The following is a 14,848-nucleotide window of genomic DNA, read 5'->3' on the forward strand; positions in this document are numbered from 1 at the left end:
TTTTTTTTTTTTTTTTTTTTTTTTTATCAGAACACTATGTAAATTTATCATAGAATAAGTTTTTTTTCTATATAAAAAAAATAAAATAAAAGAATGGTAGATTTAAAATAAAGTGCATAATGAAAAATGTATGTAAAAAAATTAAGTAAAATGGATAAAGAAAAAAAAACTACTAAGAACTATTTACAACAAAGAATATTAAGTGTAATATGAATAAATGAAAGATTGCTCTTATAAGAAATTATAGTACTATATTTCTCAAAAAAAAAAATATATACATATACGTTTATATATTTATTTTTCTAATTTTTAATTTTATATCTAAAAGAATGAATGAAGAAGCTACAGTAAATAATATCTGTATCAATGAGTAAAAAAAAAAAAAAAAAAAAAGAATAAAGAGCAAAGAAAAAAAAATTTTTAATTTCACATTATATTTATTTATTAATTTTTTTATTTTAATTTTTTTTAAGGTTTGATATATATGCAGCTTTTGAAAATGAAGGATATATATCAAGTATAGATTTATTAAATAATATCATTGCTACAACCAATACAAAAAATATTATTAAAATATATGATTTGAATGAAAGAAAAGAAAAACTAACTTACCGTATTGAAGATGTAGTTATTAACGATATTAAATTATTGAAAAGATTCAAAGAAAAAAGTGGTTCTATTGTAGATTACGACGTAGAAGAGTGTTTATTTGCAGTATATGAAAATAATCAAAAATGCAAAATATATCATTTTAATATAATAAATAAAAAAATAATACACATATTTGAATTTTCAAATGAAATTGTTGATAATAGTTTTGTGTTGCACCCAAATACTCATATTTTTATTGTTACCTTAAGAAGTAAAGAATTGTTAGTTTATCACATTAAAGATAAAACAACAATTTATAAAACAAATATTCAAAATGAAAATTGCATAGCTAGCTATAACAAAACTGGCATAATATATGCTTACACCTTTAATGTTGATACAATATATTTATGTAGTTGTTTTGGAGATGATTATAATGATGAATATTTTGCCAATTTTGATATTTCAAAAATAACAAATAATAACAATTTTTGTACCCACATTGACTTTTCTTTTGATGAAAAAAAAATGCTTATAGCTACCAAATATAATTATATATACACATTAGATGCATACACTGGAGATATATTATATGCCTATAATTATATTTACGAAAGTAATATGTCTCATTTATCTTTCTTTTTATCATATCCAATTTATTCATTTGATTCAAATTTTATACTATCAGGTAACTATTTATTTTATTTTCTTTTATTTTACTTTTATTTATTTTTTTTTTTTTTTTTTTTTTTTTTTTTTTTTTTTTTTTTTTTTTTTTTTTTTTTTTTGTATTAATGTATTTTTTTTTTTTAAGGTGGAAAAGATGGCTACTTACATGTGTGGAGTATAAAAGGAAATTACGTGTGCAAAAAAAAAATTGGAAACAATATTATGTTTGTTAAATGGATTTATAATAGAGTTGCATTTATAACAAGTAAATTCTTTTATTTCATTTTTATTAATTATTAAAAAAAAAAAAAGAATTTTATTATATATATTAATAATTTTCAATGTATGATTTTTTTTTAATATATTTTATTTTTATATTAACTTTTTATCTTTTTACTATAATTTTTTTTTTTCATTTTCTTTTATTATTTTATTTTTTTTTTTTCATTTTCTTTTATTATTTTATTTTTTTTTTTTTTTTTTGTAGCAAGTAATTTTCTTTTAATATGGCAACCATCCAAAAAAGATGAAAACAAAATGTAATAAAATATTTTATATAAAGTAACATATGACTTAAAAATATTCTTTTTAAAATGCTTAATATTATTAAATCTTTTATTTCTTCTTTTCGCTCTTTATCCTTTTTTTAATATTTTTTTTTTTTTTTAATCTTTTTATTTGTAACTTTTCTTAAATAATTTTTTTATTTCTTTTTATTAGGAGTTAAGTGAAAAAAAAAAAAAAAAAATAACACGTAGAATAAATATATTTTATTGCATACATCAAATCAAAAATATAACATACAAAATTTTTTTTTTAAATAAATTATAAAAGAATGCCTTTTAATTTTTTTTTTTTTTTTTTTTTTTTAATATCCAATTCTTTTTATTTTTAATTTAAATTAATTTTTGAATTAAAAAAAAAAATTTGATTATGCTTCCTTTTAAATTGTTTATATTTTTTTAATCTTGTCTTATTAAAGAAATTATGTTATGTATACAAAATTAACTGTAAATAAATGAAGGATATAAATGAAAATATCCTTAACTTCGTTTCAGACATTAGAAAAATTGAAATATGGAAATACATTTATGAAGAAAAACTAAAACTTTTTTATTTAAAGAAATTAATTCAGAATGAAATGATAATAACAGAAACTTCTAAAATGCAAAAAGGAGAATGTACAAAGAGAAAAATAGATGAAAAAAAAAAATATATAAAAAAAAAAAATGATGATAAAGATTTAGTTATAAACATAACTAACGTAAATAAAAACAAATTATCTCCTTTTTTAAATTCCTTTTTGTATTATGATAGTGATGTTAACTTGAGAAATGATGGGATTTATAGTACAATAGAAGGTAATCTAAATAAGGTCATAAATGTAAATAAATATTCTTTAGTTAAAAGCAGTTCAAATGCATATATATCTAATAACAGTAAAAACTTTTCAGAGAATATAAGAGAACCCAATGATTACAAAATAGTTATTGATAATAATTCAATAAATATTTCAAAAAAAAATCATAGAAATGATTCTATTAGTGAAAATAAAAATACATGTTTAATTGGAGACTCTAATAATTTCCATATCTTTAACAAAAATATTAAAAACATTTATAATGAGAGTGATGATAATATTCATGACAAAATGGATATTCAAAATAATATTGATAAAATAAACATTTATAACGATAATAACATAGATAGTAATAACAATAAAGCAAATAATGATAATTATAAAATAAACACACATAGCAATAAAAATGATAATTCTATTACAATTGAAGATTATAATGATGAAAAATGTGAATTTTATAATAATGTAAATTATGAAAATAAAAAATGTAATAAAAAAGAAAATTTTCTTCTCTTTAAAAACATTTACAACGATAATAAAAAGGATATTAAAGTAAATGAAGATAATCTAAAAAAAAAATCAAAATATTGGAAAAATTTAAATCAAACCAATTTTAATTTTAATAATTTTTATGAGTATTACTACGATGATAAAAATGACAAAAATAAAAAGACAAATGATTTAGGTTTCTCTAATAAGAATTCAAACGACAGAAGAACAAGAAAGTATTTAATCAAAAATGATAAAGGCAATGATGATTACAAAAACTGTAATAGTGATAAAGTAAAAATAGAAAAAGAGCCTTATAAAAATGTAAAGTGTGTATATAGCATAAAGAAAGAAAAAATAGAAACTAAAAATCCAAATGATAAAACACAAACAAAAATGAATAACAAAATACATCTAAATACTTCCTATGATAATTATTATGTTAATTCACATATCACCAATTTAAAAAAGGAAGACTTTAAAAATATTAAAATGGATAAAAATTTTACCAACTTTTACAATTTATCAAGTAATAATTACATTGATGAACTACTTACAAATAGTTCTAATTATATAAAAAATATGTTTATTATGATGCCTTTGGAAAAAAAAAAAAAATATTATGTTGAATATAATAGGAAAATAAACAGTATTATAAAAGATGAAGTAATTAAGGGGATTCCTGATCATATAAGAGGATTTGCATGGCAAATATTAGTGCAGTCATATATGTATAAAGAAAATAATGAAATAAAGAGATATGAACACTACTTAAGTATAAATAATAAATATGAAAATACAATTAAAAAAGATATTAACAGGACCTATCCGAAACATATTTTATTTAAAAATAATTATGAAAAAGGACAAAAAATATTATTTAATGTTTTAAAAGCATATAGCAATTATAATAGTGATTTAGGTTACTGTCAAGGAATGGCCTTTATTGTTGCCACATTTATTTTATACATGAATGAGGAAGATGCTTTTTTTATGTTGATAAGTTTATTAGACAAATATAAATTAAATGGTTTATTTTCATCTAATATGCCTTTATTAAATGAATATCTATATATATTAGATCAATTATTATTATTCTATTTTCCAAAGATACATAATCATTTACAAAAAGAAAATATTCATTCAAGTATGTATGCATCTCAATGGTTTATAACTCTTTTTTCATATAATATTAACATTTTATATGCTATTAGAATATGGGATTTTTTTTTTATACATAATTATATCTTTCTTTTTAAAGTTGCTCTTGCATTTTTTAAATTACAAGAAGATATAATTTTAACTGAATCTTTTGAAGATATCCTAAACAGATTAAAAATATTATCAAAACATGTAGAATTAGATTTATTAATTAAAACAGCTTTAGATATAAATATAAGCAATGATTTAATTAACAAAATATCATCAAATTATAAATTACAAAAATAATTAGTATGTGGATACCCCTTATTCTTAGTATATATATTATTTATTCATATATTGTTATTACAATAAGTAAAAAATAATAGAAAAAAAAGTTTATATATAGATAAAAAATACAATTTTTAAATTACAAAACAAATTGTTTAAAACGTAAAAAAAGTTTTTATTCTATGTTTAAAATTAAAGTATATATATATATATATATAATGCATATACAATATTAATACAAATTAAAAGAATATGTATAATCACAAAAAAATTTTAAATAATAAAATTTCATAGTATTAAAATCAAAAAGAATAACAGCAAGGTTACTCATAATAAAAAAAAAAAAAAAAAAAAAAAAATCTAATATTTCTACTAAAATACAGTGAATGCAAAACATGTAATTTTACATCCGCTATATTTTATGTATACAAATAAGAAATATATTTTTTACTATGATTAATAAATGTAAACTATAATAATATAAATTAAAATGTATTATATAATTTTTTTCCTTTACAATTTGAAATAAATGTAACATGTAGAGTATTAAATATAAAATGAATATAATTTTATGTAAAATATGGTCATATAAAATAAATAATAATATTATTTTGAAAAATATATATATATATATATATATATATATATATATATATATATATATATATATATATATATATATATATATGTATATATATGTATATATGATTAATATAGAGTAAAATATTTTTTTATATAAATTTATTTTATATTAAATTTTCCCACATATATGTGGACATATTTAATTTAATCTTGGAATAAATATAACAAACTACAAAATATAAATTTACTAAAAAAATTGCAATATAAAGAATATATAGAAAACACATAAAAAAAAAAATAAAATCTAAATTAAAGTTAAGCTATTTTTACATATAATTTCATTTTTCACATCATTTAACGAAAAAATAAAATATACAAAGATGGTTATAAGCTAGCTAAATTTTTTAATAAATCATAAACCTCTTCTGTATCATTTAAATAATACCTGATTTAAAAAAAAAAAAAAAAAAAAAAAAAAGGTGAAACATAATAAATAATTTATAATATTAAATATTTCATTGTATACTAATTTTACTATATTTCATAATTATAAAACTTTATTTTTTAAAAAAAATCCTTACTGTGCATCTGAAGGTTTCATTCCAACAGTACAAGTAAATAATGATGGATTACTTTTCTATGAAAAAAAAAATATAATAAACATATATATGTATAAACTAGTATTTATATAATCCTGTAAATATTTATGGGTTTTTTTTTTTTTTTTTTTATACTTGAACATTTTTATTGTTTTCCGATTCAGAATTTTTTTCTCCTTCCTGTAAATTTTTTTTCCATGATTTTAAAGCTCTAAACATATCTTCATCGGATATATCATCTCCAATACATAAAATACTATCAAATGTGTATCCAAGATATTCATAAAGACTTAATATATGAATTACAATTTTCCCTTTATCTATATTATTTAATTTCACCTCTAAATAACCTTTTCCATTAACAATACTAACAGGATAACCAATTAAAAAGTCTTTTAAATAAGTGTGCAATTCTTTCGCTTGCATACTACCGAAGTGAGGATCAGCATTTCTGTATTGAAATACTAAAGAGCTTCCTTTATTACATATAATGGCTCCTTGAGTTCTTTTTGCATATTCTTTCATTAATTTTGAGACAATTATTTTCCAAGTAAAATCATTCTGTTTCAATGTTTGTCTCCAATTTCCTCCTGTAATTTCATAATTTTTGTAATAAAATCCAAGTTCTGCACATAAATTAATTTTTGGGACACCTTTAAACCATGAGTCCAATATATTTTTATCTCTACCTGATAATACAATAACTGTATTATTTTTATCTTCAATAATTTGATTAAGACATTTAATTATGTCTTCACTTGGTGGTATTCCTATAGCACTTAACTCTTCTCCAAATAGATGAACATTTCTGTAATCCGGTAATAAAGTCCCTTCACAATCTAATAAAATTAATCTTTTTTTTGATTTTTTAAAATTATGTATCACCAAGTTTGTATTCAAATATTTAAAGTTTCTATCAAATTCAAGTAACCTTTGTGTATTTCCAAATCCCCAAGAAACATATAATTTATTATCTTCCTTTCTACAATTTTTTAATTCGCTTAAGAACCCTAAACACCACTTAGTTGTACTTAATTTTTCTACATATAAAGCATCAATTTTAAATTGTTTTCTTTTATTTTTATTAAAATTGATTACCTGATCCATTGCTTCTGCAACTTTTTCTATATTCCATGGATTTATTCTAATTGGAGATGATAATATAGAACTACAACTACTCATTTCAGATAGGATAAGATTCTTCTTTTTTTTATTAATATTATTATCATTAGCATTGTTACTATACTGTTTACATACAATATATTCAAAAGGATTTAAATTAAAATTGTCTCTAATAGAGGTATCTAAAAAACAATCAAAACATTGAAATAAGAAATATTTTGATTCCAAGTTTAATTCACTTATTTTTAAAATAATATGTTTTTCATCATCATTTAAATCCCATTTTTTATTTTCTTCCTCATTATATTTTTTATTGTTATTACTACATTTATATTTCTCTTTATTACTAATATTAAATTTTAAATGAGTTATAAAACAATTATGTGTATAATTTGAATCCTTTGAATTTAACATTTTGTATAAACTAAAATGTTTTTTTTTATTATTAAAATAAATATTTTTACAATTAAAAATTATGCCTTTCCTCTTATAATTTTTTTTCTCTAAATATATTTTCTCTTCATCTAATTTCTTCAAATCGTCACTACTTTTTGTATTACATTTTTTTAAAGTTTTCTTATTTAATTCATCAGGAATATTTTCCGCACAAAAATGAAAATTTCCATCTTCATTTAGACGTTTCATATTTTCTAAGCATTTAGAATTATTAGAAGTATTATTAGCAGTATTACAAGCATTATTACTAGCATTATTACTAGCATTATTACTAGCAGTATTATTATTAGCAGTATTATTAATTAATTCATTACAATTATTTATGATATAATCTTTATAACTACCAATAGTAACATCATCATTATAAGTACTAATATTATTACAAAAACTATAATTACTATTACTGTTTATATCTAGTTCATCATCATTTTCGTTTAAAAAGTTTCCTTTATCATTAAAATTTGTTTTCTTATTTTTTAAATAGGTATGATATTTTTTATTTATCTCATTGACTAAGTCTTGTACTTCTTTAAAAATCAAATCAGTTTTAGGAGATCTTAAAGAATTAGCAGAAATATATTGAACTAATATAACATTTCCTCTAGCATATTCATAATTTTCTAAAAAATAATTAAAAGCTTTAATTTTAAAAAGTAAACCATTAAATATATTTCCTCTCTCATAACACCCAAATGTATATTTCTTATCAGTAATATCTTTAAGTAATTTAATATTTTTATCGACGTCATTTGAATTATTTAAAAGGTTAGTTATTATAGATGGTTCAATTTGTTCGTGTAATATTTTAACAACTATATCTCTATGGCAGTATGTTATTGTTAATACTCCTCCTAATTTGAAATAGAAATCCAAATTTAATAATCTTTTTGAGCTAACTAAAAAATGTCTAGCATATTCGAATGTATTGAAACCAATCAAATCACAAGACAATAATGACCTTAAAATTTCTTCTCTTTGTGGTAATAATCGGTATATTTCTGAAGATGGAAAAGGAATATGAAAAAAAAATGCAGTTGGTATTTTATAACTTTTTTTAGATAAATAACTGGGTAGTAATAATAATTGATAACTATTTATCCAAACATAATCAGAAGTTTCTACATATTTTATCATTGAATCATAAAATATTTTATTTATGAGTTTATAATTTTGCCATCCTTCAGTATCAAACGATTCTTGTTTATAAATATCAAAAATATTATGAAATAAAAATAGTAAATTTTCTCCACAATATTTATTAAACTTTTTTGTTTCTTTTTTTGGTAAGAATATAGGAATACAATTTTCTTTGTCTAATCTTTCTATTATTTTTTTTTTTAATTCTTCACATTCTACATATATACCAGGATATCCAATAAAAAATAACTTTTCACTTATTTTGCTTTTTTGCTCAAATAGTATGGATAACATGGAATTTTTATTCTTTTCTAAAATTATTTCTTCATCTTCTATTTTCACAAGCAATGGTAATTTGAAAAAACACATAAAAATTCTAGAATGTTCGTCTAATTTATGTTTACTACCTAAATCATGAATTAATTTTAACTTCTTCTCTAAATTATCTTCATGTTTTAATATATTATGATCAATTGTATTAAAAGAATTATGCAATGATCGATATAATCCTTCATCATCTTCAATGAACATATCATATCCAGTAGCAGTAATAGTTTTATTTTTCTTTTCACACCAAATTACTTCATTTTTACTATTTATTTTTATGTAATTATATTCTATTTCTTCTTTTAATTTTACATATATAGGATTTATTGTATAAAATAAATTGTAAATATTATCTTCATCAAAAGGTACCATTTCTATTGCTTTATAAGGATCCCATTGTCCTTTATAAAAAAAAAAAATAAATAAATAAATAAATAAATATATAAATAAATAAATATATAAATAAATATATAAATAAATAAATATATAAATAAATAAATAAATATATAAATATAATATTAAAAATGTACACAGTTGTAATAGAAATTTAGTATTTCTTACCTAATTCTAATATATTCCCAATAACATATACTTTTTCATCTTCATCTACTTTATATTTTATGCGGAAAAATAATCTTGTATAATAAACCATTACTGCTTTTGTTTATCCTTTTTTTTTTTTTTTTAATTCAATTCAAAACACTTAGTAAAAGGAAAAGATGCTTTCATATATTATCATGTAATAATTTATTCTCATATATATATATATTTATAAAGGTTTTCATATATGAATCATCTGTTTTTTATTTCTAACTTCGTTTTTTAAAATAATAGTTATACACACGTGCAATATTACCTTAATGAAATATACTCTTTTTGAAATTTTTTTTTTCTAATTTTATAAATAATGTGAAATTAAATCGTTATATTTCTAAAACTTTGTTGAATGAAGTTTTATATAATTTAAAATATTCTACATTTTAAATTTTTTATATTTTATTTTTTTATATATATATATATATATATATATATTATCTTCTTTTTTTATAAAGTCTTATATATTAAAAAGCATAAATATTACATAATATTTATTTTCATTATTTATATTTTTTATTACAATATAGACTTCTCAAACCATTATTCTTTCTTATTTTTTTTTTTTTTTTTTTTATGCAAATTAAATAATATTTTCATTGTTTTAGTAAAAAAAAGAAATCAAGAAACTGTTGCATTGCTTTTTGTTTTTTTTTTATTTTTTTTATTATAATATTAAAAAAAATAATATCATAATTCAACTATTTTAATTCTTTTAGTAACATAACAGATAATTAAATAAAAAAAAAAATTATAAATTATTAATTTCTTATTAACATAAGAATAAACAAATATTTCATTATATTAATATTTTTAGAAATAATTTTTAGGAAAAAAAAATAAATAGTTATGTGTAAATTAAAAAAAAAAATAAAATGAATTCTATTTTTTTATGTGGAACGAAAAAAATAAAAATTATTAATAGAAGAAAAAAAAAAAAAAAAAAAAAAAAAAAAAAAAAAAAAGAAAATAAACACTTCTTATATATGTAAAATTTAAATATTAAAATTAACAAAAGAAAAAAAAAAAAAAAGAAATACAGAACTACAAAAAAAATAAGATAAAATATAAATACAACATTTTACTCAATTTAGAATATTAGTATATTTTACTTTCAGGTTTTACAATATTAATTTATAGTTTTAAAAAAATATAATTTAAATGATTTAATAAAAAAGACATTTTTGAAATATAAATAAAAAATATATGTGATTATACAAAAAAAAAATATATTAAAAAAATATAATTCATTTTTAGAAATCTAAGAAGTCATCAGAAAAATCATCAATTGGTAATTTAAAATCTTCAACAAAAAAAGATATGAAATCTATGAAAAATACAGAAAAATGCTTAAAAAAAAATTTCATAAATTATTTTATATTTTTAATTAATTACCTTTTAAATTCCATATATATTGTTTTGCATTTTCATGAAAAAAATTTTCAAGTAAAGAGAAATTTTTTTTAATATTATCATTTTGATCAAAAATATTTTGCTTATCTTTATTATTTTTTATGTGGCAACATAGATTTAAAATATTTATGTATAATTCCCACACCTATAAATATATGATGTTTATAAAATTAAAATAAAAAAAAATTTATAGAAAATATTGAAATTCTTTACATTTATGAAATTTTAAAATAACTTATATAAATAAAGAAATTAAGAGAAATTTATATGTGAAAAAATGTACATATATATATATTTACGTATTTTATATAAATGTTTAATTTTTTTTTTTTTTTTTTATTCCTCACTTCATCAATATAATTACATTCATTTGAACAAATAGATTTTGGTTCTTCTTTATTGTACTCGTAAAAATTAAAACTATCATTTATATTTTGTTTATTTAATTCATTAAAATACAAAATTTCAATATCAGAGATATATTTTATGTTATTTAAATTTTTTAAAAAAGAAAATATATATTTAGAATCAATACATTCTAATAACATAATAGAATATATATTTACAAAAAGACTAATTCCTGTAATTAATTTATAATTTTCTTTTAGTATAAAATTTAGTGTTTCATTAATATATTTTTTTTCATTTATATCATTTGAAATTTTAAAAATAATCAAAAATCTACTAAAGTATCTTTCCTCTTTTAATTTTTTTTTAAAAACGTTAAATAAAGAAATATTGCTTTTTTCTTTTTCACTTTCTAAACTGTAATCTGTTTTTATATTTACAAAGGTTTCTTTCAAATCATTAGTATTATTACATTTAAATAAAATATTTTTATTTAAAATAGTTGAAATTTCTTCATTTTTTTTTTCTAATAATGCTGTTCTCTTGTTTTCATTCATATTTTTCAAAGTTATAATAAAATTAATTTTTATATGTTTCAGTGGACCAGATATTATATAAAATACTATATTTTTAATACTAATAAATTATAGAATATAGAAAAAGAATTACCTAAATAATATGTTCATTTTATATTTTCTCCCTTTATATACATATTTATGCTTAATATCATTTAAATTAGAACCTAATATAATTTTGTTCGTCTCATTCATAAAAAAAAAAATAAAATAAAATAAGACACTAACTTCTTTTTGTTTTTTAGTAAATCTATTATTAATTTTATAATCTTAATATATAAAATTTATTTTCTTTATTTTGTTATTTTTTATTTAAAATAGATAAATGAAATTTTTTTTTTTTATCAAAAAAAAAATAAAATATAAATGATAAAATTAAATTTATACAAAATAAATAAAAATTTTTTTTTTAAAAAATATAAAGTTTTAATGCATATATATATATATATATATAGAGAGAGATAGATAGAGAGAAAATTCTTATATAAAAAAAAAGTTAGAAAAAAGGTAATATTATATATTAATATTTTATAAATTCACAAATATGTAATTTTTGTTTTAATATTTAACTTATAAAAAAATAAAAAAATCAAAATTATTTTAAAAGCTAACTACATTTATTTTATATATATATATATATAATTTTTATAATAATGTGTAACAATATTAAAAATGATTTCTTTAACTTATATTTTCATTACATTTATTAACATTTAAAAAGTGATCTATAATATTTTTCTTCAATATATATATTTAAACAGAAATTTCTAAAACAACATTTATACTTTCTTATAAATTGAATCATTTTAGATGATTCAAACAATTGTCTGTTTCATTATTTACATGTGTGTATGAGGAAAATACAAAATTACATATATATAAATATATATATTTATATATATATATATATATATATATATATATATATATATATATATATATATATATATATAATTTAACTTAATGTTTTTTATAATAATTTTTTTTCATATAAATCTTTGATTATTGGTTTTACATAAGTATTGTATGTATGTTCATCACATTTTTCCATTTTGATAACCCTTCCTTCATATTTTCTATTTGACATATTAATGATACTATTATCAACTGAAGTAGGATTTTCAAATTCTATAATAACATCTCCAATATCAAATGGTGTATTTTGTGCATACTTAGGAGTAATCAAAATAGCGTTAATAATTATTCCTTGACTATGAAATCCATCTTTTATATCTTCTAAAATTGTTGTATAATCTTCTTCATTAATAGATTCTTTTGATACAATTTCTAAAACCCTCAAATACTTGGTGGAAAAATTTCCTTGATTCATTAAGTTAGATTCTAGTGTATCTTTGAGTAAAGATAAAGGTGGAGCACCAGGTGGAGGAGGTGGTTTAGAATAAGAGTTATTTATATTAGTTGGATTCATGACATTTAATATATTATTATTTTGTTTACTAATATTTTGAAGTAATAAATTCTGATTTTGCTTAACAGTGTTTGTAGAATAATCATTTGGCCTTGAAACTTTAAGAGCGACACCTTTGCATAACATACCATCCATAGTAAGAGCTCTCTCTGTTTCTTCAACAGTAGCAAATTCAACGAAACCATAATTACCTTTATCTTTTGCAAACCAAACATATAAAACAGGATTAATATTTTCATCATTACAATATTTTCTTTTTTTCATTTCATTCCATACAATTTCTTGAAAAGCATTTTCACTTAATCCTAAATGCAATGGCAAATTTCCAAAATACAATCTTCTCAATTTTCTTGTAGAATTCATTACAGCTGGATCTAAATGAAACAAATTGGATTGATTGGTTTTAGCTACCCATTGAAAACCATCCCAAAAAACATTAGTTGTTTCATGCCCTTCCATATCAGCTAATTTTTTAAATCCACCTGCCCTTTTAATACATTCCGCTTGTAATTTTCTTCTTTTTCTCTCTCTTGACCTGGATCGTTCATGTGAAGTTGATAAATTTGGATTTAATTTACTTGATTTTTTTTTTTTTTTTCTTTTATCACTTTTTTCACTTCTTTCATATCTGTTTTCCCTTTTTTTCTTTCTTTTTTTTCTCCTATATTCATCCGAACTATAATTGTCATTAGAACTCTCAGATGACATTGGAGAAGAACTATGACTGCTTTCAGAACTTTTATCTTTTCTTCTTTTTTTCTTTATGTATTTCCCTTTTGAATAATTATCTGATGAATTCCGCCTAATTCCATGAGAATTTGATCGACTTCTTCTTGTTCTAGAAGAACTTCTCTTATCTTTTGAATATCTAAAATATAAAAAACAAAATAAAAATCGTTAAGAAAATTTTAAACATTACACAATATATATATAAAATTAAGATATATATTATTTTTTAATTTTCATATTTATAAAATATATATATATATATATAATAAAACAAGTTAAAAAAAAAAGTATTATGAATTTCTCAAACTACAAAAAAATATTTCAAAGTGATTTTTTATATTAATTTCACTATATGTATATTTTTTTTTCTTAATATTTTTAAAAAAAAAATTATTCTACTATTAATAATATTAAAATATATATTTTTTCTTTCTACTAAGTATAATTCTTAAACCTTTTCATTTCTTCATTTTTATATACTCTTTTTTTATCGTTATTTTCGGATATACTTTTTGGTTCTTTTTTCTTACTCTCCTCAGACTCCATATTGTAAATTAACTTGAAAGTAAAAATCACATAAAAAAGAAAAAAAAATAAATAATAAAATATTTTAGTTTTATCACTAATGTGTTTCAAATTTTAATAAAAAACATTTCACTTTGTTTTAAATTAATCGAAACTCTTTAAGAAATTACATCATAAATATACGTACAAAAAAAAAAAAAAATATAAACATATATATTATTTTTATTAAATATGTTTGATTATTTTACTTTGATTGAAATTATAACAATTTTATTTTTATTATAACTTTTTAATGTATGTTTATTAAACTACTTCAAATTATGTATTTTTTAATTAACAATATTTTAGTAAATCATATATTATATATATATATATATATATATATATATATATATATATATATATATATATATATATGTATATAATTTTTTTAATATTTACTTTTAGAAAATAAAAGTTCAAATTTAATAGA

At 18.2% G+C, this 14,848-nt stretch overlaps 5 protein-coding genes across 5 annotated transcripts; 2 read left to right on the top strand and 3 right to left on the bottom strand.

The window, feature by feature from the left end:
• Window positions 1–329: 329 nt before the first annotated feature.
• Window positions 330–1,803, top strand: PGAL8A_00238100 (conserved Plasmodium protein, unknown function; the record flags this gene model as incomplete). Its single annotated transcript, XM_028671113.1, has 4 exons — window positions 330–370; window positions 474–1,279; window positions 1,406–1,525; window positions 1,748–1,803. 4 exons carry the CDS (start codon window positions 330–332, stop codon window positions 1,801–1,803), a joined length of 1,023 nt encoding a protein of 340 aa, XP_028527797.1.
• A 475-nt stretch (window positions 1,804–2,278) lies between these two features.
• On the top strand, window positions 2,279–4,558 carry PGAL8A_00238200 (GTPase-activating protein, putative; the record flags this gene model as incomplete). The annotated part of the gene is made up of 1 exon (XM_028671114.1): window positions 2,279–4,558. The coding sequence occupies one exon, from the start codon at window positions 2,279–2,281 to the stop codon at window positions 4,556–4,558; it is 2,280 nt and encodes a 759-aa protein (XP_028527798.1).
• A 948-nt stretch (window positions 4,559–5,506) lies between these two features.
• PGAL8A_00238300 (glycosyltransferase, putative) lies at window positions 5,507–9,415 on the bottom strand (the record flags this gene model as incomplete). The annotated part of the gene is made up of 4 exons (XM_028671115.1): window positions 5,507–5,567; window positions 5,704–5,759; window positions 5,857–9,164; window positions 9,325–9,415. The coding sequence occupies 4 exons, from the start codon at window positions 9,413–9,415 to the stop codon at window positions 5,507–5,509; spliced, it is 3,516 nt and encodes a 1,171-aa protein (XP_028527799.1).
• Window positions 9,416–10,610: 1,195 nt separating this feature from the next.
• PGAL8A_00238400 (conserved Plasmodium protein, unknown function) lies at window positions 10,611–11,675 on the bottom strand (the record flags this gene model as incomplete). Its single annotated transcript, XM_028671116.1, has 3 exons — window positions 10,611–10,684; window positions 10,753–10,915; window positions 11,118–11,675. The coding sequence occupies 3 exons, from the start codon at window positions 11,673–11,675 to the stop codon at window positions 10,611–10,613; spliced, it is 795 nt and encodes a 264-aa protein (XP_028527800.1).
• A 988-nt stretch (window positions 11,676–12,663) lies between these two features.
• Window positions 12,664–14,397, bottom strand: PGAL8A_00238500 (RNA-binding protein, putative; the record flags this gene model as incomplete). Its single annotated transcript, XM_028671117.1, has 2 exons — window positions 12,664–13,990; window positions 14,306–14,397. 2 exons carry the CDS (start codon window positions 14,395–14,397, stop codon window positions 12,664–12,666), a joined length of 1,419 nt encoding a protein of 472 aa, XP_028527801.1.
• Between the last annotated feature and the right edge of the window lie 451 nt (window positions 14,398–14,848).

The sequence above is a fragment of the Plasmodium gallinaceum genome (assembly GCF_900005855.1).
Source record: "Plasmodium gallinaceum strain 8A genome assembly, contig: PGAL8A_v1_76, whole genome shotgun sequence".
In the NCBI taxonomy this organism is placed as follows: domain Eukaryota; phylum Apicomplexa; class Aconoidasida; order Haemosporida; family Plasmodiidae; genus Plasmodium; species Plasmodium gallinaceum.